Source organism: Phalangium opilio, unplaced genomic scaffold (assembly GCF_054372755.1).
Source record: "Phalangium opilio isolate 3A_F unplaced genomic scaffold, DU_Popi_V2 ptg000013l_1, whole genome shotgun sequence".
Lineage (NCBI taxonomy): Eukaryota > Metazoa > Arthropoda > Arachnida > Opiliones > Phalangiidae > Phalangium > Phalangium opilio.
Genome location: NW_028324148.1, coordinates 15,272,892 through 15,295,226, shown reverse-complemented (window position 1 = coordinate 15,295,226; position 22,335 = coordinate 15,272,892). Strand labels below are relative to the sequence as shown.

Here is a 22,335-nt window from a genome sequence, read left to right as displayed (position 1 = left end):
TTATTGAAGATCAGTTAAACAAATGTAGAAACGGTGGGGCTCATTTTGAACTATGTATTTCTGCTTATTATTATTCATGTCACCCTGGATATACGGTACTTGTCAAAAGCAGATGGATTTTCAAGGTTTGCCAGCGCTATAACTCTACTGCATTTATTTTTGTAGAGCGCGGAACATTCAATATGAAATGAGTTTTACACTATAAAACACTCGCGTTCCCTACAGTAAAATTAATCCACTGAAAATTGTTAACCGAATCGTATCAGAGCTTAACGAATTTAGAGAAAATAACTTTAAAATGTTGAGCGTAGGGTCAGTATGCATAACTTTGGACACTTTTTGCATAACCTTGAATAACTTCCGTTGCTTATATGTTAGACTCAAAATTAAAAAAGCAATGGAGAGAAGCATTCTTAAGACACATTCTCACAAGTTTTCAACTTTTTAAATGGAATACATTTTTCACAAAGTAGAGTTCCCCAAAGGCCGAATTCGTGCTCAACTTTGGACACTTCTATGTAACTTTGGACGCCCCCTTCCTAACTTTGGACACCCCTTCCTAACTTTGGACAGCGAAAAAAGGGTGACTTGGGGACGCATTAGGCGAATCACAATTGTTAAATAAAACTTCGCAGTCTTCGAATTGAAATTGGCGCCAATTTGTAGTTCTATTGTAGCGCTACGTAACGGTTTTGAGAGATCCGATCCGAATCGAACCGCGGAGAGAATCGCGCCGTCTGCTCTAGTCTTTAATTTTGGCGCGCTGTTTGCCGCGTAACAATTTTAACAAACTGAGGACGTGTCCCTTATTGTTTTAAACTCTAAAAAAGGCTAATATCGCGAGTTAATTAGTGTTAACAAACGGAGAAATCGGCCAGCATGAAAGTGTCCAAAGTTAGAAATTTGCCCAGGTGTTTTTAAAGCTGAATATTTCGTCGAATTTCCCGCGTAAGACAGTGTTTAAAATACGGATTATGAAGTCAAAAAGTTGCTCTTTCGAATGGTTTCTAGTTTGTTCAGGTATGATTTCTCTAATTTTCGTCAAACCTTATTTCCCGGGGCCAAAGGGTTGACCCCCGTCAAATTTGGCCGTAATTTAAATGGACGAGTTTGGGGAGTGGGCTAATTTGGCTCGTAACGTAGTCGGATGTTATTCTACGACTTTGAAGTATTTTTTTCTAAATTCCTCACATTCTAAGCTTTAAAATAAGCTATTTCATTATCAATTTGATGCATCCAGTAATTAAATATGATTTTTATAATAAAAGTGTCTAAAGTTGCAGCTGTCCAAAGTTAGGCACACTGACCCTATATTTTATCACCTTATTGGCACTTTTCATTAGTCTTCAGGTAGTTCAGGCCCAGCCCCAGTCCCAGGACGGGGTAACCAACGAGCAAGCTGAAATGGTTATCGACTTGTTCTCTAAATACAGATGCAGTAAGTATTTCAACTTCATTATTTAGCAGAAGGGGATAATATAAAAAGAAGAAGGATGACACTCTGTATCCTCTTAATGCTTTAGTTATATGTAACGTTATTCTTCCCGGGCTCATGGCACCATTTTGGTTTGCTCTCCCGCTCATCAAACTATCCTAATTCAGATGGGCATCGCACCGCGCTAGGGTGAATTCTATAATCACTGTTTGCCAGTACTAAATCCTCAGCAATCAACCCACAAACCTTGATTGTCTTGACGTACATGGGACAAAAATCTGCACAAGCGCATGCATGCGCCTTGACAAATAGTTAAGCCTTCGCTAAAAGATATAGTAATGATGAGGGAACTATTTACATGGCGTATGTGATTCGGTTTAGTAACCTTGTAGGTGCACTCCAAATGTTTTAGTTCTGATGTTGCGATTAAGAATCGTGTTACAATTACCCCTCCCGCTTTGTAATGGTACACTTCTCTCGAAGAAGAAAAGTATTATATACTTCTGCTATTAATTAAAATGCGGGTTAAGATATCGAGTCAGACTAATTAGTGTTTAGCGTCTACATGGACAGCTAGGACACTCTGAGTTTTAAATTATGTAGTGGCAATTTATACTGTACTTGATCAAACTTAAATTTATATTAAAAATTAAAATCGAATAACCAAATTTTACAGATAATTCCTTTACGGATGAAGAAATAATTCAAGCGAACAAATGCCAGGCGGAATACATGCCCGACTTTTACAACAAAGTAAGACGAAATTTCGTAAATGTTATAAATCTGCTTTTGGTGACTCTTACACTTACAAAACACCCTTCAAAATAAATAATGTGTAGTAAGCTTAGGCTTTAATTGACTAGATTATTATTTATTTTAACAGCTAATCGGGAGCGTTATGAAAGAAGGATCATGCGAAAGTAAACTTACTGACCAATCAAGCGACATTGGGATCGCATTCTGCAGGAGTATAACTGGAAAGGATCAACAGTCCATAGAGGTGAAATTATTTTACCATATTAAATTAAGTTCGTAAGATATGTTCATGTTCCATAAGTTTGTTTTATTAATTTCTGGTAACTTAGAAACTGAAAGGCTTGTAATTTTGAAGTGAGTGAGGTCATAGATTGAGGGAGGTAAAGCGAGGGAGGCCTGATGAGTGGGGCGCTGCTGTTAAAGGGGGCTTAGTAAGAACAGACTAAATAGGACCTAGATGGAACTTGGGAAGTCCTGCATACAAAATTAATTAACCACCACCGAGTGTAGTTAGGACTTCAATTGACTCGCTTAATTCCGTCGTTCTCAATTCATAAACTTATGTTTTACCAATTTACTGGTTTCATAGGTAATTACGATACTTACTTCCCACTGCCGCAAATAATGCTACATTTGTTAAATGGTGAAATTTTGCGTCTTACCTTTGTAGCTACCATCGTCTTCATTGGAAAATTATTTAAATGTTGGGTTTAACACATGTCTACTTTTAAGGGTTGAAGGAACGATACTTTGAACACAAAACTCAAATCCACGTCATTAACGCGATTAATTTGAAATTAATACACATTGTAATTAATTCATTTCAATTGCAGTTAATCAAATGTGTCCTGACTGCGGCAGGATCTGTGCCCATAGAAGTGAAAGTCGAAAACGTAAATGATTTGATTTTTTCACTTTTATTTTAAATACAAATTCTCAAGGTTTTAAACCAAAATCGAATAATTAATTTCAGGTCAGCGAAACTTGCATGATAACACCGGCAAGCAAGAAATGAAAAGCGCAACAAAATAATAACAATAATAACCGGCATTAATTTATTCACTAAACAAGTGAATAAATTAACGTAATAACTAATGGGATAATACTTAATAATTATTATGTAATAAATAATGGTGTAATAATCATAGTAATACTTAAATAAAGGTTTAAAAAATTCAAAAAGGCATCCAATTCTCCTTTTAATTAAGCTTTAGAATAGATTAATGACTAGCTGTTACCCGCGGCGTCGCTCGCGTGTAATAAGAACTTCCATCAAAATGATATAAAGAATGGGTAGATTTTGCTGATGACTAATATTTTTATTTTGTAGTACCCTAGGAGCGAATTAGGCACTTGGCGTTGCCCGTCAGCCCGTGGCAACATTTTTTATTACTTTTCATGCCGACATTATTCCATAAAGAAGGGTTTTTAAGTTTCTGGCCGCCATTTAAAAAGATGGCAACCCGAAAGACCATTCAGCCCGTCTATAGGTTAAAGGAAACCAGTGTACTAAATATTTGTGAAATCGGTTGAAACGCGCGGACTTCGTTGCACAGGGAAGATTTTTAACATTTCTGGACGCCATTTTTTAAGATGGCAAAATCTTTCTTAGTACGCGCCTACTACTTACGAGTAACGTTAATTGCTGCAAATTTAGAGCCTTCTATGTATGCAAGCGGTTTTGGGCTGGGCCTTGATTATCAGTCAGTCAGTCAGGACTTTGATTTATATAGATATAGATTGAGACCACAGCAGGGTTCGTACGAAAATTTTACATTGGAAATCCCTGACTATTCCAGCTGTTATCCCTGACCAAATTTTGACACCAATATCCCTGACCATTTTAAGGACGCGTTTACCAGAGCCCACTTCATAATTACACCTGTCTCATATTTAGCATTGTTACTCGAAGCAATCATGGTTTGACATACCAAACGAAATCCCTGACATATCCCTGACTTTTTAGGAAAAACCTTTTAAATCCCTGACTTATCCCTGAAATGAATTTTTCCCCAAATTTTCATATCCCCGACTTATCCAGGTTATCCAGGTTCCGTACGAACCCTGCACAGTGAATTTCAGTAATGTACGTTTTAATTATAGTCAATTAAAAAAATGTAAACCAGTTATTTGAAACTTAATATTTATTCATTGAAATCTACAACAACAACAGTAACAGTAAGAACTGCTAATAATATTCCAATGAATTCATAACTCATTGAAACCTGAAACAAACTACTTAGGAATAACTACACACTACGCATTACAATTGTTTATAATATTTGTTTTTACTCATGACTCATGGGACTTGAGTTGATAAATATTTAAACTAATTTACATTCCAAGACCTAAAATAATAATAATAATTAAAATTTAATTTATTATTGCCATAAAATGGGCAACTATTGCACTTAAGTTAATTAATACCATTGGAGGCCTTGCATTGCCTTAGAACTTCGTTAAATCCTTCGCACATCGATAAATCACTTTGGGTTTCGGCGCATTGCAAAAATTGCTTCATTTCAAATTGACAAGGAGCGTATTGCTGTTGGTTTTGTTGCGGAGGCTGATATTGCTGAGGGGCAGCTGCCTGAGCAGGAGCAGGGGCGGCTTCCGAAGAACCACCTCCAGTTATAAGGTGGCCTATTGTGTGGCCCTACATTGTTACGCGCAATAAACAATTCAAAGGACTTAAGTTTTAAAAGTGGGCGTTTAAAGGCTTGAAATAATTGCGTTTAAATTTTGATTGGTTGCCATGGGAATTTAAAATTGATCCTTTACTGATCATGAAATGGATGTTAATTATTTATAGGGTCAAACAAAAGCTAGAGTTGTCAATGTTAACAAGGATATTTATTATTGTTTAATATGAACAACATTGCCCTTTAACCAATGAATTATCGGAGCAAGTGCAACACTGCCCCAACACACTTTAATATTGCAACTGTCTGACCAAAGACCTGACATAAGTTTATATTTCCTTCACGTTTCTGGCCTATTACAAAACTCCCAGACTTCTCCTTGACCTTTTAGGTCTATTTTTTTAAATCCGACATTTCTACATCATGATTTTGGTCTACTATTTATAAAATCTCGAACTTTTTCTTAACCTTTATGGCCTACTTATAAAATCTATACTTTTCCTTGACCTTTATGGGCCTACTTATAAAAATCTAACTTTTCCTTGACCTTTTTAGGCCTACTTATAAATCTCTAACTTTTCCTTGACCTTTTTAGGCCTACTTATAAATATCTAACTTTTCCTTGACCTTTTTAGGCCTACTTATAAATATCTACGTTTTCCTTGACCTTTATGGCCTACTTATAAAAATCTACGTTTTCCTTGACCTTTATGGCCTACTAATAAAAATCTACGTTTTCCTTGACCTTTTAGGCCTACTTATAAAAATCTACGTTTTCCTTGACGTTTTTTGGCCTACTTATAAAAATCTACGTTTTCCTTGACGTTTTTGGCCTATTTTTAAAAATCTACGTTTTCCTTGACGTTTTTTGGCCTATTTTTAAAAATCTACGTTTTCCTTGACCTTTTTTGGCCTATTTTTAAAAATCTACGTTTTCCATGACCTTTTTTGGCCTATTTTTAAAAATCAAACTTTTCCTTGACCTTTTTTGGCCTATTTTTAAAAATCTACGTTTTCCTTGACCTTTTTTGGCCTATTTTTAAAAATCTACGTTTTCCATGACCTTTTTTGGCCTATTTTTAAAAATCTACGTTTCCCTTGACCTTTTTTGGCCAAATTATAAATATCTACGTTTTCCTTGACCTTTTTGGCCTACTTATGAAAATCAAACTTTTCCTTGACCTTTTTGGCCTACTTATGAAAATCAAACTTTTCCTTGACTTTTTTGGGCCTACTTATAAAAATCGAACTTTTCCTTGACTTTTTTTGGCCTACTTATAAAAATCAAACTTTTCCTTGACCTTTTTGGCCTACTTATGAAAATCAAACTTTTCCTTGACCTTTTTGGGCCTACTTATAAAAATCGAACTTTTCCTTGACTTTTTTTTGGCCTACTTATAAAAATCAAACTTTTCCTTGACCTTTTTGGCCTACTTATAAAAATCAAACTTTTCCTTGACCTTTTTGGCCTACTCATAAATATCTACGTTTTCCTTGACCTTTTTTGCCCTACTTAAAAAACTCTAACTTTTCCTTTATCTACTCTTTAAATTCCCCAGGTTTAAATTGACCTTTTTTAAAATTCAGACTTTCTCCTTGACCTATTCCATGAAATTTTAAATTCCCTTATGTGTGGCAACCCTGATTTAAAATCAGAAAGTGCAATTCCCCAATGAGAAGCCCCAAAGAAACACCACATGCATTTCAATGAGCGCTAACAAATTGGTAATGGTTAACATGACAACCATTTTTCAGAACCCCTGCACACAAACTCATCATTTTTCACGTAATTCTGACTAAATTGTAAGCCTCAATCTTAATTAAGCAGAAATTAATTGCAATGTCATACCACAGCGGATCCTACAGCGACACCAGCGGCTGTAGTAGCCATTTGGGCCATAAGACCAGGTCCTCGAGGTTGGGCCATTGCTGGTGCCATTTGCGCTGGGGGAGCATGAGCTGGTGCTGTTTGTTGCATAGGCGCTGGGGGCGGAGCTTGCCTTGGCGCGCTAAATGCATTATTTCAATTTAAATTAACACCGATAAATTAAAACCTCCAATTTACTAAATTATATACGCAAAATACTTTCTAGTATCTGCCCCTTCAAGGATATTGTAGTCAAAACACATTTTAAAGAAAGAGTTGGATACATAACATTATACTTTAAAAGAAGGGCCTATTTCTAAATATAAATGCAAAAATACATAAATTAAAAAAATGATCTCTTATTGCAAAGTAAGTAGCATTTAATTAGTCTTAAAAACGAGAACTACTGCGCCGCCATTGCTTAAGTGGAGTGTGCTAAAACCGTAAACGAACTTCTTACGGGCGTGATCGAGTGAGCTATACCATGGCCAACTAAGATAAACTAAGAGGGATACCATGGCCAACTAAGATAAACTAAGAGGGATACCATGGCCAACTAAGATAAACTAAGAGGGATACCATGGCCAACTAAGATAAACTAAGAGGGATACCATGGCCAACTAAGATAAACTAAGAGGGATACCATGGCCAACTAAGATAAACTAAGAGGGATACCATGGCCAACTAAGATAAACTAAGAGGGATACCATGGCCAACTAAGATAAACTAAGAGGGATACCATGGCCAACTAAGATAAACTAAGAGGGATACCATGGCCAACTAAGATAAACTAAGAGGGATACCATGGCCAACTTAGATAACGAAATAGCTATACCATGGCCAACTTGGAAAATCGAAGATCTAAGTTGGCCATGGCTATGCCCTACCTAACCCCTCCCAGCCTGTGAGAATTCAACCAATACCTTTAGGAGTAAGTGATTCGGTTTAGCAGACGCCACTAAACCAATGGCGGCGCAGTAGCCCTCGTTTTTAAGACTAATTAAATGCTAATTATTTTGTAATAAGAGATCATTTATTTAATTTTAATATTGCTCCTTTTATTTTAAGAAAAAGGCCGTTCTTTAAAGGTATAATGATATGTTACCTAGACTTCTCCTCTAGCTATTTTGCTAATACAGAAGTAAAACTAACCTTTACATAACAAATTGTTACCCATTCTCAAAGTTATTTTCTTATTTATATAACTAGTTATGTAAATAAAACTAACCAAGTCCCAAAATAGCCTAATTTTTGTAAGCAACGCGCAATAACACGATGACGCAATCAACTCTAGCGCTTGGAGAACTTTCTAGAACTCCAGGTGATTATTATAACCTGATATTAGAACAATGGTACACTTAACACTAATTTGCATAAATAATAAGCCTTATTGGATAATTTTAATGTAACCTATAAATTAAATACTAATTTCACCGATAATTGCATTAATTTAAGAGAACGAACTTCCCAATGTTATAAAAATAATTATATAATCGGTTTTTTCGCTAAGCCTTGGTCACCTTAATTAAAAATTAAATTCTTAATTAATTTCTTACCTCCTTGGCGCAGGCCTGGACATTGGGGATGGTGATCTTCCTCTTCGCGGCATATTTGTTCTAAAATTAAATAACTTTAAATTAAACTAAGGCTAAAATAAATTAAACGTTATAAATCGTACATTTAGTTGTGGAACAATTGGAATCACAGTCTTTATCCTTGTACTGTCCGACTTTCTCTGGCTCAAGTTCACCAATCACCTCTTTTTCAGAGACTACTGTGTTCGGTAACTCGCGGTGCGGTTAATCCAATACCACGTGCTGCATAACCATTTTCGGTTAAAGAACTGAACGAACTCTTGTCTATTTACGTGTATTACCGTTCGTTCAAGTTCAGTAAGCAGAGAAACCGACTTCTCTACTACAATTTCGTCTAAAACGTCGTCCGCTTATTCTTTCGAGTAAACACGAGTTGCAACTCGCAGAACACCACGTGTACAGTTCAGTTGTACGCGCGGTTTAAAGTTTAACGATGGGTGATTTAGATGATCAATTAGTTATAAATATTTCAAATCCTTCACCGGAACGAAAATACCGTAAAAAGGCCAAGAAATCGCAACAAGTACGTAGTGAATTTTGTAGAAATACTTTTGGCTTGATAATAAAAATTTCCTTTATTTTTGGATTAATTTTGACTTAATTTCTTTAATTTTCTAATTAGCTTAATGAAGAAAGTAATGTCGCTGACAATTCTGCTCAAAATGAGCCTGAAATATCGTCGAAATCATCTCCAAAAAAGCATAAATCCAATGTAACGTCGGAGAAGTCAGGGAAAAAGGATCCCTTCATCAAAAATAAGCTGATTTCATCTCTTTTTAAACATAATCCTGACATTCCAGTGGTCCACATGTAAGTGTTAAACTCTTAAATAATTAAACTAAATAGTATCAAGTGCATGAATCACGTAAAATATATTTTAAATTTAATTAATTAGAGCGCTTATATTTTAACCTAAGCTATATTGGCCCACATTTGTACTAGTAGCGTATTTCTTAGATAAAACGTTTAATTGTTCTTTAGTTAAAACGGTTAATTGTTCTTTAGTTAAAAGTGTTAATTGTTCTTTAGTTAAAAGTGTTAATTGTTCTTTAGTTAAAAGTGTTAATTGTTCTATAGTTAAAAGTGTTAATTGTTCTATAGTTAAAAGTGTTAATTGTTCTATAGTTAAAAGTGTTAATTGTTCTATAGTTAAAAGTGTTAATTGTTCTATAGTTAGAAACGGTTAATTGTTCTATAGTAGAAACGGTTTATTGTTCTTTAGTCAAAACGGTTTATTGTTCTTTAGTCAAAACGGTTTATTGTTCTTTAGTTAAAACGGTTTAATTGTTCTTTAGTTAAAAGTGTTAATTGTTCTTTAGTTAAAAGTGTTAATTGTTCTATAGTTAGAAACGGTTAATTGTTCTATAGTAGAAACGGTTAATTGTTCTTTAGTTAAAAGCGGTAATTGTTCTATAGTTAAAAGCGGTAATTGTTCTTTAGTTAAAAGCGGTAATTGTTCTTTAGTTAAAAGCGGTAATTGTTCTTTAGTTAAAAGCGGTAATTGTTCTATAGTTAAAAGCGGTAATTGTTCTTTAGTTAAAAGCGGTAATTGTTCTATAGTTAAAAGCGGTAATTGTTCTATAGTTAAAAACGGTAATTGTTCTATATTTAAAAGCGGTAATTGTTCTATAGTTAATAGCGGTAATTGTTCTATAGTTAATAGCGGTAATTGTTCTATAGTTAAAAGCGGTAATTGTTCTATAGTTAAAAACGGTAATTGTTCTGTAGTCCGAAACGGTAATTGTTCTATAGCTAAAAACGGTAATTGTTCTATAGCTAAAAACGTCAATTGTTCTATAGTTCAAAACGTTAATTAGATGATGCGCAATTATCTATTTAGTAAATCAGTGAAACAGAATGAGGAAGATCTATTTTCGAGCGTGCAATTTTCGGAGTTAAATTTGCACGCTCATTTGGTTGGTTGTTTGAGAGACCGTTTGAAAGTGACGCGTATGACGTCAGTTCAACAAAAAGCCATTCCCAAATTAATGGAAGGGAAAGACGCCCTGATAAAGTCCTCGACTGGTTCAGGGAAAACGTTAGCTTACGCGGTTCCTATCGTGCAAGCCTTGCAGGCGCAAGAACCAAAATTGCAAAGAAATGACGGGATACACGCCCTGGTTATTTTACCCACTAGAGAAGTAATTAATTCCACCTAGACTTAAGAGTAACTCACATTTCTGATTAATTTAATTTTAATTAATATTTGTAGTTAGCAATTCAAAGCTACGAATGTTTTCTTCAGTTATGTCGCGTAAGTTCGAACTTAAACCAAAAACAAGTCACGAAAAATACTTGACTTTCGTATTAGCTAGGTGTGGTTAGGGGTAGAGAAGGCGTGTTAGTTTCGAATGTGCTAACGTGGTACATGTTAAGTGTTCCTATGTTCTCCAACTCGCTAAGGTACTAGGTGTTGCAAAAGGGGTAATTATAGGACCGAAGTACAGTATGGGGGATATAGAGCTATCTCAGAAGCCTTGGTGTGACGTAACTTATGGTATTTGCCCATAGAACCACCAAAGCGGTACCAAAGATGGCCGCCCACTGCCAAAGCTAAGCCTGTGACGTTTTACCTAGGCAATGACGTCACAACCGAGATAGCTCTATTGGGTGGAAAATGTAACTTCTATGACCAATTTTGCCATAAGAGACCCTGTAAGTACAAGTTATGATCCTTGGAGTGTTTTAGGAATGATCCCTTCAATATAATGAGCCGTCTTTCAGTCGCTTACTTAAATTTAAGGGGGTCATTCGTAAAACAGTCCTTCATTCACCATAGCTTGTGTTAGGGGGTGTATATCCCTTGTGGGGACAAAATCGGTTGGTCATAGAAGTATAGAACATCTTCGACTCAAAATGGATTTATTTCCCGTAGAACCAATTGTACTTTGGTTAATCTACTACCCTCTTTGGAACACCCTGTATATATTTAAGCGGAACCAATTACCCCTTTTAGTCTGTCAATCAATTGGCGGGTGCATGGAATCGAGGGGTAAAATACTTTTGTAACAACGCACAGTTGTCTATGGAAAATATCTTTACTCTTGATTTAATATAAGAAAAACGTGGAAACTGGTTTACCCCTCGTACAACCCGTATACAGAACACATAACTCCCGTGGTTCCAACAAAAGTACACAGATAAAAAACCAGAAGTACACTTCATTGAAGTTTTCACAGAATAGCGTTGACCCCCCCCTCTTTGCGTACCTTTAGGACCGTAGCACAGGGAACACGCGTCAATAATCTCACTAGCTAATTCTATTACAAAGAATTAACATTTGGATCGCCACCATAGAGTATTATTTTCTACTATAAACCTTTGACTAAATAAAAAAGCTCTTCTCTGATTAGTTGGTTCGTGTAGGGGTTGAGAGGGGGGTCGTTAATTTCCTTCTCATTTAACACGGCGTCTACCGTCAAAGGCTGGGAACTAAACGAAGTACACTTTTCGGTTTTTATCTATAAACTTTTGGTTCCAGTCCCGTTCAGACTTGTTAAACCACACCTAGCTAAAAATCTCTCGTAAATCTTTGAACTGCCAAATTTAACACGAATGTTTTTAGGCATTCACGTGGTTGGTCCCGGGATGTTTAATGGGTGGAGAGAAGAAAAAATCAGAGAAGGCTAGGTAACACGTGACCACGTATTTACAAAAACAAACAAACAAACAAACCTTAAACTAAATAAATAAATAAATAAACAATTTTATCAGAATACGTAAAGGCATAACTATACTAGTTACGACTCCGGGTCGCTTATTGGACCATTTAGAACACACTGAAAATTTAAATTTACAGTTTGTCAAATGGCTAGTTATCGACGAAGCCGACAGGTAATTAAAACGCTAATTACCCCATAATTAATTAAGACAAATTAATTAATTAAACATAATCCAATGAAAGATTAATGGAATTGGGTTTCGAAGAAACTGTACGGACAATTGTACAGAAAATTTCAGAATGTAGTTTAACAGATAGACAAACCGTATTGCTGTCTGCTACGTTAAATCAAGGTACAATGAAACTATAGCTTTAAACATACAGGGTGTTGTTCCAAAAAGGGAGGGTGATAATGGGACCAAAATAAAATGATTTCCCATAGAACCATGATCACACTCATGTATTTCACTCCCATAATTCCCCTCCCGTTTCGGGAACAACACCCTGTATGTTTAACAGTTTCATAACACCTTTTAAAACTATTCAGGTGTTGAATCAATGGCCGGGTTAACATTACAAAACCCGGAAGTCATTGACATATCAAATGATATCGCTGGAAATGAGGGAAATTCTAGCTCGGAATTCTCAGTCCCGAGTGATCTGACGCAATATTTGACCTTCGTTCCCGTTAAATTGAGACTTTTGAGTCTTTCGGCCTTTTTAATTGACAAATCGTCAACTGGGAAACTTAAGGCGATTATTTTTATGTCGGCCCAAGACACGGTTGATTTTCATTACGAATTATTTAGTCAAGTTTTGTCGAAATCAGTCGAAGAAAGTGGACTCGAAATACAGTTTTTTAAATTGCACGGAAACATGGGACAACAGGTTAGTTTCGATCTGTTACCTGAACTTTTACTTTAAACTTAAAGGGTCTGTAAAGTAGCCTACGGCGTGTGGGTAAAAATGATTTGAAATACGTCAAAGAGAGCTTAGCTTTCAGATGGGCTAGTAGTACGTCACCACCTCCCAAGTCTTACCGGCGCTGTTCTGGTAGCCATATTGGGTCGTGGTCCTAGATTCATTCCTGCTTTAAACCCAATCATAGATAATAAAGAGAAGGATCAGAAGTTAAGCCTTATTTAGTGCATCTCTCTTCGCCGCGGTTTTGCGGGTGGGGGGGGGGGCACACCAAACTTCTGCAGTTGACTTCCGCTTATGGACCGGACGAAGTTGGCAGGTTCCCGGAAGTAGAACCTACCCAGTTTGTACTAAAGCGCGGCGAGCTCACCCCTGACTTTCTGATCTTTCTCTTTATTATCTATGACCCACCAATATGGCAGCGTAAATTATGTCACCAGACTCAGCTCCTCCTCCAACTGAAAGCTCTCTTATTTTGGGGAATTAGCGAGCTACAATCTCGGACTAGCTGTCTGGTCAAAACCATGTACGGAAACTCTAGTCTCTTGGCGTCACGTGACGTATTTCAAATAATTTTTACAAACACGTCGATGCCACTTTACAGTCCCTTTAAAAGCTAATTAATTAAGGTTTAATTGCAATTAAATTATATAGGAACGAGTTCAAACGTTTAAGGACTTCCGAACAACGAATACGGGCGTTTTATTATGCACCGATGTGGCCGCGAGGGGTTTGGATATTCTAAGCGTTGATTGGATAATTCAATATAGTTGCCCCGCCAAATTTGAGGATTACATTCACAGGATTGGTCGAACGGCCCGAATAGGCGCCAGGGGTTCCTCCGTTATATTCTTACATCCTTCCGAAGACGCCATTTTGAATTTATTTCAAGAACATAAAATAAGGTAGACATTTTTTGTTTCTTTGTTTGTTCCGATCCGAATCGATAGAAATTAGGCTTAGTTTAAAATTAAATTAAATGAAATTAAATTAAACTTAATTAGGGTTAAAGAAATGATGATTAAGGACGTTTTACCCGCAGTTAAATTATTATTGCCCGCAATACAAGCTCGACGAAGGGTAATTAAGTTAATTTACGCGATTAAAACATTTAAGTCTAAACAAACTAATCCGATAGAGGTCGCCAGTTACCGTTGAAGAATACGGTACAGCTTTACAGGATTTATACGAACACGCCGTTCAATCTAACAATAAGATGTTGGAGTTGGCCAGAAAAGGTAGGTAGGCCAAGGCTTAGCAACCAACTGACCAAAACTAACAAAGGCTTAAGACTTAATTGTATTTCTTTAAGCTTGCGTGGCTTACGTCAGATCATACGCTTCATACCCAAGGGCGATGAAGGAAATCTTACCATTCAGATCGCTGCATCTCGGTCACGTGGCCAAAAGTTTCTGCCTCCAGGAGGCGCCGACGGAAATGGGTTCCAGATTGTTGAATATGCAACGGGATTCGATGCAGCAGTATCAGCAACCACGTGATCGGTATGTTACTTAACTTACTTTGTGCGTGGTTTTATTTAGAGATTGTAGACTTTAGTTGTTTAATTTGACATTAATTTGGTCTATTTTAATTGATACTAATTTGGTCTATTTTATTAGGAACAGGTTTCAGGTGACGCGTAAACGTTCAGCGCCCGTTTCGGAGTACGATAGTGGTTTGGGCGATATTAATGTGGTTCAAAAAAAGAAGAAAATTAAACGGAAATGATATATTTATAATGAAATGTACTTAGAGCTTGAAATAAATAAAAGTTTCTTTTAAAATTGATTTAAACTTGGTTCTGTTCACTTAAGACACACACACTCCATGTTATTACATATACAGATTTAACAAAGTCAAAGATGATGGATGCAATGCCATTACTTCATCTCTATTCAATAGACTAATGGCACTCCATGTTAATTCCCTATAGGTCTTAACACACTCAAAGATGATGCAATGCCATTACTCCATCTCTATTCAATAGACTAATGGCACCCCATGTTAATTCCCCATAGACCTTAACACACTCAAAATTGATTCAATGCCATTACTCCATCTCCATTCAATAGACTAATGGCACTCCATGTTAATTCCCCATAGATCTTTACACACTCAAAAATGATGCAATGCCATTACTCCATCTCCATTCAATAGACTAATGACATCCCACGTTAATTCCCCATAGACCTTAACACACTTAAAAATGATGCAATGCCATTACTCCATCTCCATTCAATAGACTAATGGCACCCCATATTAATCCCCCATAGACCTTAAAGGGAGCCACCGGAGGGTATGCTAGCCAGTCTGCCTATTCGTTTCAAATTTCGACGCTGCACTTTTGTGGCGCTGAATCTGCACGTCCAACTTTGTTTCAGTTTTCTGTGGGAGAGGCCTGGTTCTAGGTGGCCATGGGGGGATACTTTTATTCACTCCCCTCGTAGCTAGAAGAGGGCTCGGAAATCCGCGGGAGGGAAATGCAAACCCTCCGATGGCTCCCTTTAATAAACTCCAAGAGGTTGCAATGCCATTACTCCATTTCTATTCAATAGACTAATGGCACTCCATGTTAATTCCCCATAGACCTTAACACACTCAAAAATGATGCAATGCCATTACTCCATCTCTATTCAATAGACTAATGGCACCCCATGTTAATTATCAATAGACGTTTTTAAAAAGGAAAGTGTCGTTGCCATTACTCCATCTCCATTCAATAGACTAATGGCACTCCATGTTAATTCCCCATAAGTCTTAACAAACTCAAAAATGATGCAATGCCATTACTCCATTTCTATTCAATAGACTAATGGCATCCCATGTTAATTCTCAATAGACGTTTTTAAAAAGAAAAGTGCGAGGGGTCGGACGTTTGTCAAAATCCCGTACACTTCGTTTGAAATCTGTTTAAAATCTCTCTCGAAAATCTCGAAATCTCACGTCAAAATCTAAAAATCTTAAAATCTCACGTCAAAATCTGAAAACTTTAAAATCTCACGTCAAAATCTAGAAATCCCAAAATCCCTACCTTAAAATCTGAAAATCCCGAAATCCCTATTTTAAAATCTGAAAATCCCGAAATCCCTATTTTAAAATCTGAAAATCCCGAAATCCCTATTTTAAAATCTAGAAATCCCGAAATCTTAACGTAAAATCCCAAAATCTCATCCTAAAATCAAAATCTGAAAATCTACTCGAAATCCGAAAATCTCCTACAAAATCTGAAAATCCTGAACAAAATCCCGAAATCTTCTTCGAAATCTGAAAATCCTGAACAAAATCCCGAAATCTTCTTCGAAATCTGAAAATCGCGTTCAAAATCTGAAAATCTCCTTTAAAATCCCGAAATCTTAAAATCTTGGACTAGATTTCCAGATTTCTAAAATCTGAGTCAGAATCTCAAAATCTGGGGCAAAATCTCAAAATCTTTGTCAAAATCTTGAAATCTCAAAATCCCGTACACTAAAATGCCGAACGTCCGACCCCTCGGAAAAGTGTCGTTGCCATTACTCCATTACTATTGAATAGACTAATGGCACCCCATGTTAATTCCCCATAGATCTTAACACACTCAAAAATGATGCAATGCCATTACTCCATCTCCATTCAATAGACTAATGGCATCCAATATTATTTGCCTATAAAGTCAAAAGTAGTATCATTGCTGTTCAATAGACTAATGGCACCCCATGTTAATTTCCCATACATCTTAACAAACTCCAAAAGGTTGCAATGCCATTACTCGATTGTCTACTCAATAGTCTAATGACACTCCATGTGAATTGTTCATAGAGATTTAACAAAGTAGAAGTAGAAGTGACGTCACTGCCATTACTCAATCTCCGTTTTAATCTCCATTTTAATCTTACATTCAGTTTCTCCGCAAATTTCTTGCACGTAATACGGCAGTAATTTATCAAAGTAGACGTTTGTCAACTGCGGCAAGAGTCTTTGGCTGATAAAGTCGTTGTCCCGCGTCACCAAGAGTATCTCGATGTCATCGGGAGGGACATAGACCACCAGGAAACAAACGGGTAAGTTACAAACCAGGAGTTGTCCTTGAATCTCGTAATAAACATCGGAGTCCGGGTTTAGTTTCAATTCCTCGGTTTCCTCATTGGGAACGACGTTCAAGTAGAAGTCGCCATTTTTGGCGCGACTTCGAATCTTTTCCTTGTTCTTATGGATCGAATAAGGACATTTGATCAGGACCAAGTATAACTTGTTCTGGATTTGAACCAGACGGTCCGGGTTGGCGATCAGGAAACTGCAATTTCGGGGGGGGGGGGTTGGAATTGATTGACCATAAATTTATGATTCCTAAAACTGTCGGGGTGGGGTTTGTCCATAAGTTCATATAAGATATGTTCATGTTCCAAATAAGTTTGTTTAATTAATCTCTGGTTGGTAACTTAGAAACTGAAAGGCTTGTAATTTTGAAGTGAGTGAGTGAGTGAGGTGGGTCATAGATTCAGGGTAAAGCGAGGGAGGCCTGGTAAGTGGGCGCTGCTGTCAAAGGGGGCTTAGTAATGCACAGACTAAATAGGAGTGCCTAGATGGAACTTGGTCCTTGCTGCAAAATTAATTAGCCACCATGCATCGAGTGTAGTTAGGACTTCAATTGACTCGCTTCCGTCGTTCTCCCTTGAACTAGTTACCTCTCATTAAAGGGTTTCTAAAGAAGTCGGCGGACCGTTGGAATTTTTTTTTTTTTGAAAACGTCGTTATTGACGTCACAATCCCCCCGGGGGGGTGAGCAAAACGAAAGTCTTTCCTTCTAGCAAACGCAGCGGGGGCCTCGGACTCTCGCGGGTCAGAACTGGGGAAAAGCCGAAGCAGGGCGGCACTCAACCAATCACAAGAGAGGGGAGGATGGGTCGGGTGAGTTTTTTTAAATAAAAATTCAACGGTCCGCCGACCTCTTTACAGTCCCTTTAAGTCTCTCAGTAGCATTACGAACTTGTATAGGAAGAGTCATACTTATGGAAGGAACAAATCTTATAAACTTATGCTAGCCTAATACTCAAGGTTTGAAAGAATTTCGGAGATTTTTTTTTTAAAAAAACAAGCAAGAATAGATAGGAAAGAAACTATTTCACCATAATCTCCAAATCAAACGAATTCTTATCAAAACTTGTCAAAACCACATTCTAGCAAGTTTCACCCCAAAATAACATGGCCCACAAAATCACGTGGCCACTTTCCAGCTCGGGCCGGGAAGAGATTTTAATCCTTCACCATTAAAAAATTATTTAGGCCAGAAGTAAATAGTATTTACTTCTGTTTAGGCCTATCTGGTTATAACTACGTGTGGTTATGTAAAAAACAAGCATAGCTTATGAACTGATGTTTGTTCGTGTGTTGGTTGACCATACGTTTGTTTGTGGAGATCGGTAACACGAAAACAAATTATTAAAAGTAATTGGAGGCTCTCTATCCCACAACCAAAAAAAGGGGCCTACCTTATACAACTTTAGGAATCATGTATTAACAGGGATACATACAGCTAATAGGAAACATTGTGTAGTCATTTTCTCAACGTATGTAGGCGGATTTTGCGCGAAGAGCTAGACTAATCATTATGCATGACTAATTTTACCTTGTGCGCCTAGGAACTTGCATTACTAAAGAACTTAGACGAAAGACACCAGAATAACAGTAATAGTTAGTATAGGGCGCTGTCGGTTAGCTGTGGCATAAGGGCTAGCCACCACCCCTCTATGCATTGTAAAGGCGTTACATAAGTGGCAATAAGTCGCATTATGACTTGGTCCAATTAGCTAGCTGAACTTAAATATAAGGCGTGACGTATAGTAAATTCTTAAGCCCAACCCACAAAACCCATATAGAAATTAATTAACATGGAAGGTATGGGGACGCGATGATTCCTAGTAGCTGTATGTATTCTCGGTATTAAAAAGTAACAATTAAGCCTTTTTACCTGAAATTTGGGTTTACAATAAAGCCAACGGAGGAATGCAACTTCATGCCCGTTTTAATTTGAAAAAGGGCGAAAGCGTTTGGTTCGTTTCCCCAATAATGATGGTCAGACGCGGTCCGCGCGTAATTGCTCTTTTGAATGTACGTGTTAACGATTTCATCCATTCGGCCATTTTGTACCAATTTGGACAAAGCCCCAAATACTCTGGTAGTGATACGTAAAGGCGTTCTTTTCCTCCAAAATCCGCCTTGGCTATGAGCCGTCTGCTTTTGAATGATTTTCGAAACTTCCAAGTCGACTTCGATTAAATCTAATAGTTTTTGTTCGTTTTCCGAAAGGTTTTCGAGCCAAGGGTTAACGGGAGGCGCTTCCGTCTCGATTACAAATTTCCAGATTTTTTTGACCAATTTTGTGTTTACGTTGCGGTCTAATTTGGGGACGCAGTCGCTGTCTACGGAATATTACTTAAGTTAAAGGGTCTGTAAAGAAGGCAGCGGCCACGAGTGGGTGGAAATTGTTTAAAATACGTCATAGGCACCATGTGACTAAGGAAAGTGAGTGAGTGAGTGAGTGAGTTCGTTTTATTTCTATAACTACTACTTCGGGGAATGGACTCTGCAATAGAGTGCTGTCAGTTGTGACGTCAGATCCAAGGTTAAACGTCACGAGTCTGCCTTTAGCAATGGGCGGCCATGACAGTTACCGTTTTTTTTTATGGGAAAACAGCATGGGTGACGTCACACCGGCGCTTCTGACAGCGCTCTATATCGTTAAAATAAGCCAAGGACTACGTGCTCAGTCCCACGCCACGCGGAGTCTTTGTACATTGGGGTCACGTGGTGCCTGTGTTGTATTTCAAATAATTACCACCCATCTATCAAGGCATGGATTAACTAACGCTAGGGATAGTTCGTTCCCCCAAAAAGATAACGCATGCATGTTCCAAACGCCCCCTAGCAGCAGCTACTATCCCTAACAGGAAGTTATAAGAAAATTGGACCAAATATCACGTGGCCTATGACGTCAAAATTGAAATACTGCATAAATTGGGCATAAACGATTTATTTTGCCGAGAGATGGCGCTATATCTACATCCGTTTTGGTCCAATAAATTGGGGGAATGAAGAGGGGAATCAAGGTATAATTCGGAACATGTAGTTGGCGATAGAATTACATGGGAAACCCAGTTAGTGAACAATCCCTAGCGTTAGTTAATCCATGATCAAGGCCTACTTTACAGCACCTTTAAGAGCTTGAACTAGAAAGCAAGACCCATCGATTATTTCCAAATTCTTCAGCAACTTTTGAAGTTTTTCCCGCGTAATTGGCGGTATAAATTGCTCGGAATTTTCATCCAATTCCTCATCCTCGTCACTGTTATGGTTATTGTTACAAGCCGCGAATATTTCGCTGACCAACATGGGTTCGTAAACCTCGACCTTTTTTTGGCGCCAAATACGAGGCCAACTTCGATTATCTCCGGAATTGGGTAATTTCGTTAAGCCTAACAACTGGACATCGAGCAAGGCGTAAAGTAACGCCACAACGTGCTGGCAATCGCCATTCGCGCCAATCGGGCAAAAACATTGGCACCATTTTAATTTGGTCACTTCGTACGCCGATTTTATGCAGACCCAAACGTCATAACTGACGTCAGGCGTTTCATCAATTATCGCGTGGAAAAATGCAAATGACGCTGTGGATATTTAAAATTAAATATGGAAACCGAATGACCTAATTGACCTTCATTTTCCGATGTGTGGGCAGGGCCGGAAATAAGCGCAGGACACTGGACATTGTCCAATAAAATTTTAAACCGTCTCATAATTTTTTTAAAAACTAAGGGGTCACTGGACATTTTGACCAATAAATAAAGTTTTGGGGTACGTTCAGTAACCCTCTTTGATGACAGCGCTTACTAAGCGATGCCAGATTTTTCCCACTGTACGCTTTTTCGTGTTTCCGGTTTTGACGTCATGATGCTCAGCGCTTGCCCATCAAAAAAACCATCTAATCGATATGGTTTTTTTGATGGCGTGACGTAGCGCTTGACTGTTGAACATTTGACAGACGAAAAGTTGGCGCGAGATTTAAAAATTAAATTCCAATAATGCTATTGCTACAGTAATTGTATTAGTTTGCTTTACAAAACTACTTCTACCATTCAAATAGACATAATTTTCTAAAACAATTTCATTATTTGCGAGCTCGTTAATAATTCAATAGAGCCATTTGCGCTTCGTAACGTTTTGAGGGCCGTAAGACGTTTCCCCAACTCCATTTTTGAAAACAGCGCTAACTTCAAAATGTTACTTTTCCGTACAACAACCTTTTACGTCACTGTGACGTCTTGAGCCCATCAACCAAACATCAAGAAAACAGCGATTTCCTTGAGATTTTCGTTACTGAACGTACCCTTGATAGCTTGACTATGAAGATGCAACACTATTTATGCACATGCCAGTGGACAATGTCCAATAAATTCTCCGGTCAAATGGGGGGGGGGTCACTGGACAGTGGACACATGTCCTATAAATTGTTTTTCTTATTTCCGGCCCTGTGCGTGGGCCAAGGCTTAGAGCGATACTCTGAAGCAGACGACGCTTCATTAGAGCGATACTCCGAAGCAGACGACGCTTCATTTTAACCCTAATTTGTCAGCTAAGCCTCGGACCACGCATTGGGAAAGGGAATAAGATTAATTTAAGATGGATGCCTACTTTTCGAGTTGCTTTGAAAATTGCGCAATTTTCCTTGTCTAAACAACTTATAACCCTCTTTTTTTATGTTCTCATTTTTGGCCCGTTTTTCAGGGGCATCATTTGGTAAATCATCAAATATGACCTCGTCACCCCAACCATCTTGGGGTGTTACGCAAATTTGGAATCTTTTTAAGGCTTAAATTAATTTTAACATAAGTCTAATAGCACCATTTCTCCGATCAAAAACCAAATACTGAAAATGAACTTACCGCTCTCGTAGATATTTGGGTGTTGATCGCGTTCCTTTTCACAAGCGGGGCAAATCCAAGGGTCAATTATAGAAAATTCTCCTTGTTTAAAATGAAGACAACTGGGGTGAAACCATCCCAAACATTCTTCGCATTGAAGAACGCATTTTTCAGTGTCGTTTTGTCGACATTCCGAACAAATCTTTGCTAACGTTGTTGTTGTTGTGGCTACTCCTTCAGTAGAACTTTGTCCCTTACTTTTTTTCGCAGTGCGCGTATAATTGAACTGATAACGCTTCATATTGAATGAATTTATATGATGATAAAAGTAATTAACGGTATTAATTAATAATGAAAACTAAAATTTGACAGCTAACGAGAAATACGCGTGATTCAAATCTAGAACCGGCGCGGGAAATTCGCGGATTGTGTAGCAGACAACACTTTGTATTAAGAATTTCAAGATGGGCTGAAAATAAGTCATTTAAAATCCAGTGGAGTGCGTGATCGAGTGTGCTCTGGATTCGCAGAGTTTTTTTTAGTTTTTTTTTTTTTTTTACAAAA

At 37.6% G+C, this 22,335-nt stretch overlaps 3 protein-coding genes across 3 annotated transcripts; 1 reads left to right on the top strand and 2 right to left on the bottom strand.

The window, feature by feature from the left end:
- Window positions 1-4,317: 4,317 nt before the first annotated feature.
- LOC149709516 (coiled-coil-helix-coiled-coil-helix domain-containing protein 2-like) lies at window positions 4,318-8,525 on the bottom strand. Its single transcript, XM_089864889.1, has 5 exons — window positions 8,379-8,525; window positions 8,257-8,316; window positions 6,683-6,842; window positions 4,619-4,847; window positions 4,318-4,539 (listed from the first exon to the last, which is right to left on the bottom strand). Exons 2-5 carry the CDS (start codon window positions 8,307-8,309, stop codon window positions 4,526-4,528), a joined length of 456 nt encoding a protein of 151 aa, XP_089721015.1. The 5' UTR covers window positions 8,310-8,316; window positions 8,379-8,525; the 3' UTR covers window positions 4,318-4,525.
- Window positions 8,526-8,643: 118 nt separating this feature from the next.
- On the top strand, window positions 8,644-14,665 carry LOC149709515 (ATP-dependent DNA helicase DDX31). Its single transcript, XM_089864885.1, has 13 exons — window positions 8,644-8,818; window positions 8,918-9,105; window positions 10,136-10,436; window positions 10,508-10,549; window positions 11,861-11,925; window positions 12,010-12,129; window positions 12,200-12,309; window positions 12,504-12,844; window positions 13,532-13,782; window positions 13,882-13,957; window positions 14,016-14,115; window positions 14,190-14,379; window positions 14,497-14,665. Exons 1-13 carry the CDS (start codon window positions 8,729-8,731, stop codon window positions 14,603-14,605), a joined length of 1,983 nt encoding a protein of 660 aa, XP_089721011.1. The 5' UTR covers window positions 8,644-8,728; the 3' UTR covers window positions 14,606-14,665.
- A 2,041-nt stretch (window positions 14,666-16,706) lies between these two features.
- On the bottom strand, window positions 16,707-22,224 carry LOC149709514 (uncharacterized). Its single transcript, XM_089864888.1, has 5 exons — window positions 21,793-22,224; window positions 21,542-21,718; window positions 20,065-20,517; window positions 18,822-19,272; window positions 16,707-17,147 (listed from the first exon to the last, which is right to left on the bottom strand). The coding sequence occupies exons 1-5, from the start codon at window positions 22,070-22,072 to the stop codon at window positions 16,712-16,714; spliced, it is 1,797 nt and encodes a 598-aa protein (XP_089721014.1). The 5' UTR covers window positions 22,073-22,224; the 3' UTR covers window positions 16,707-16,711.
- Window positions 22,225-22,335: the final 111 nt, after the last annotated feature.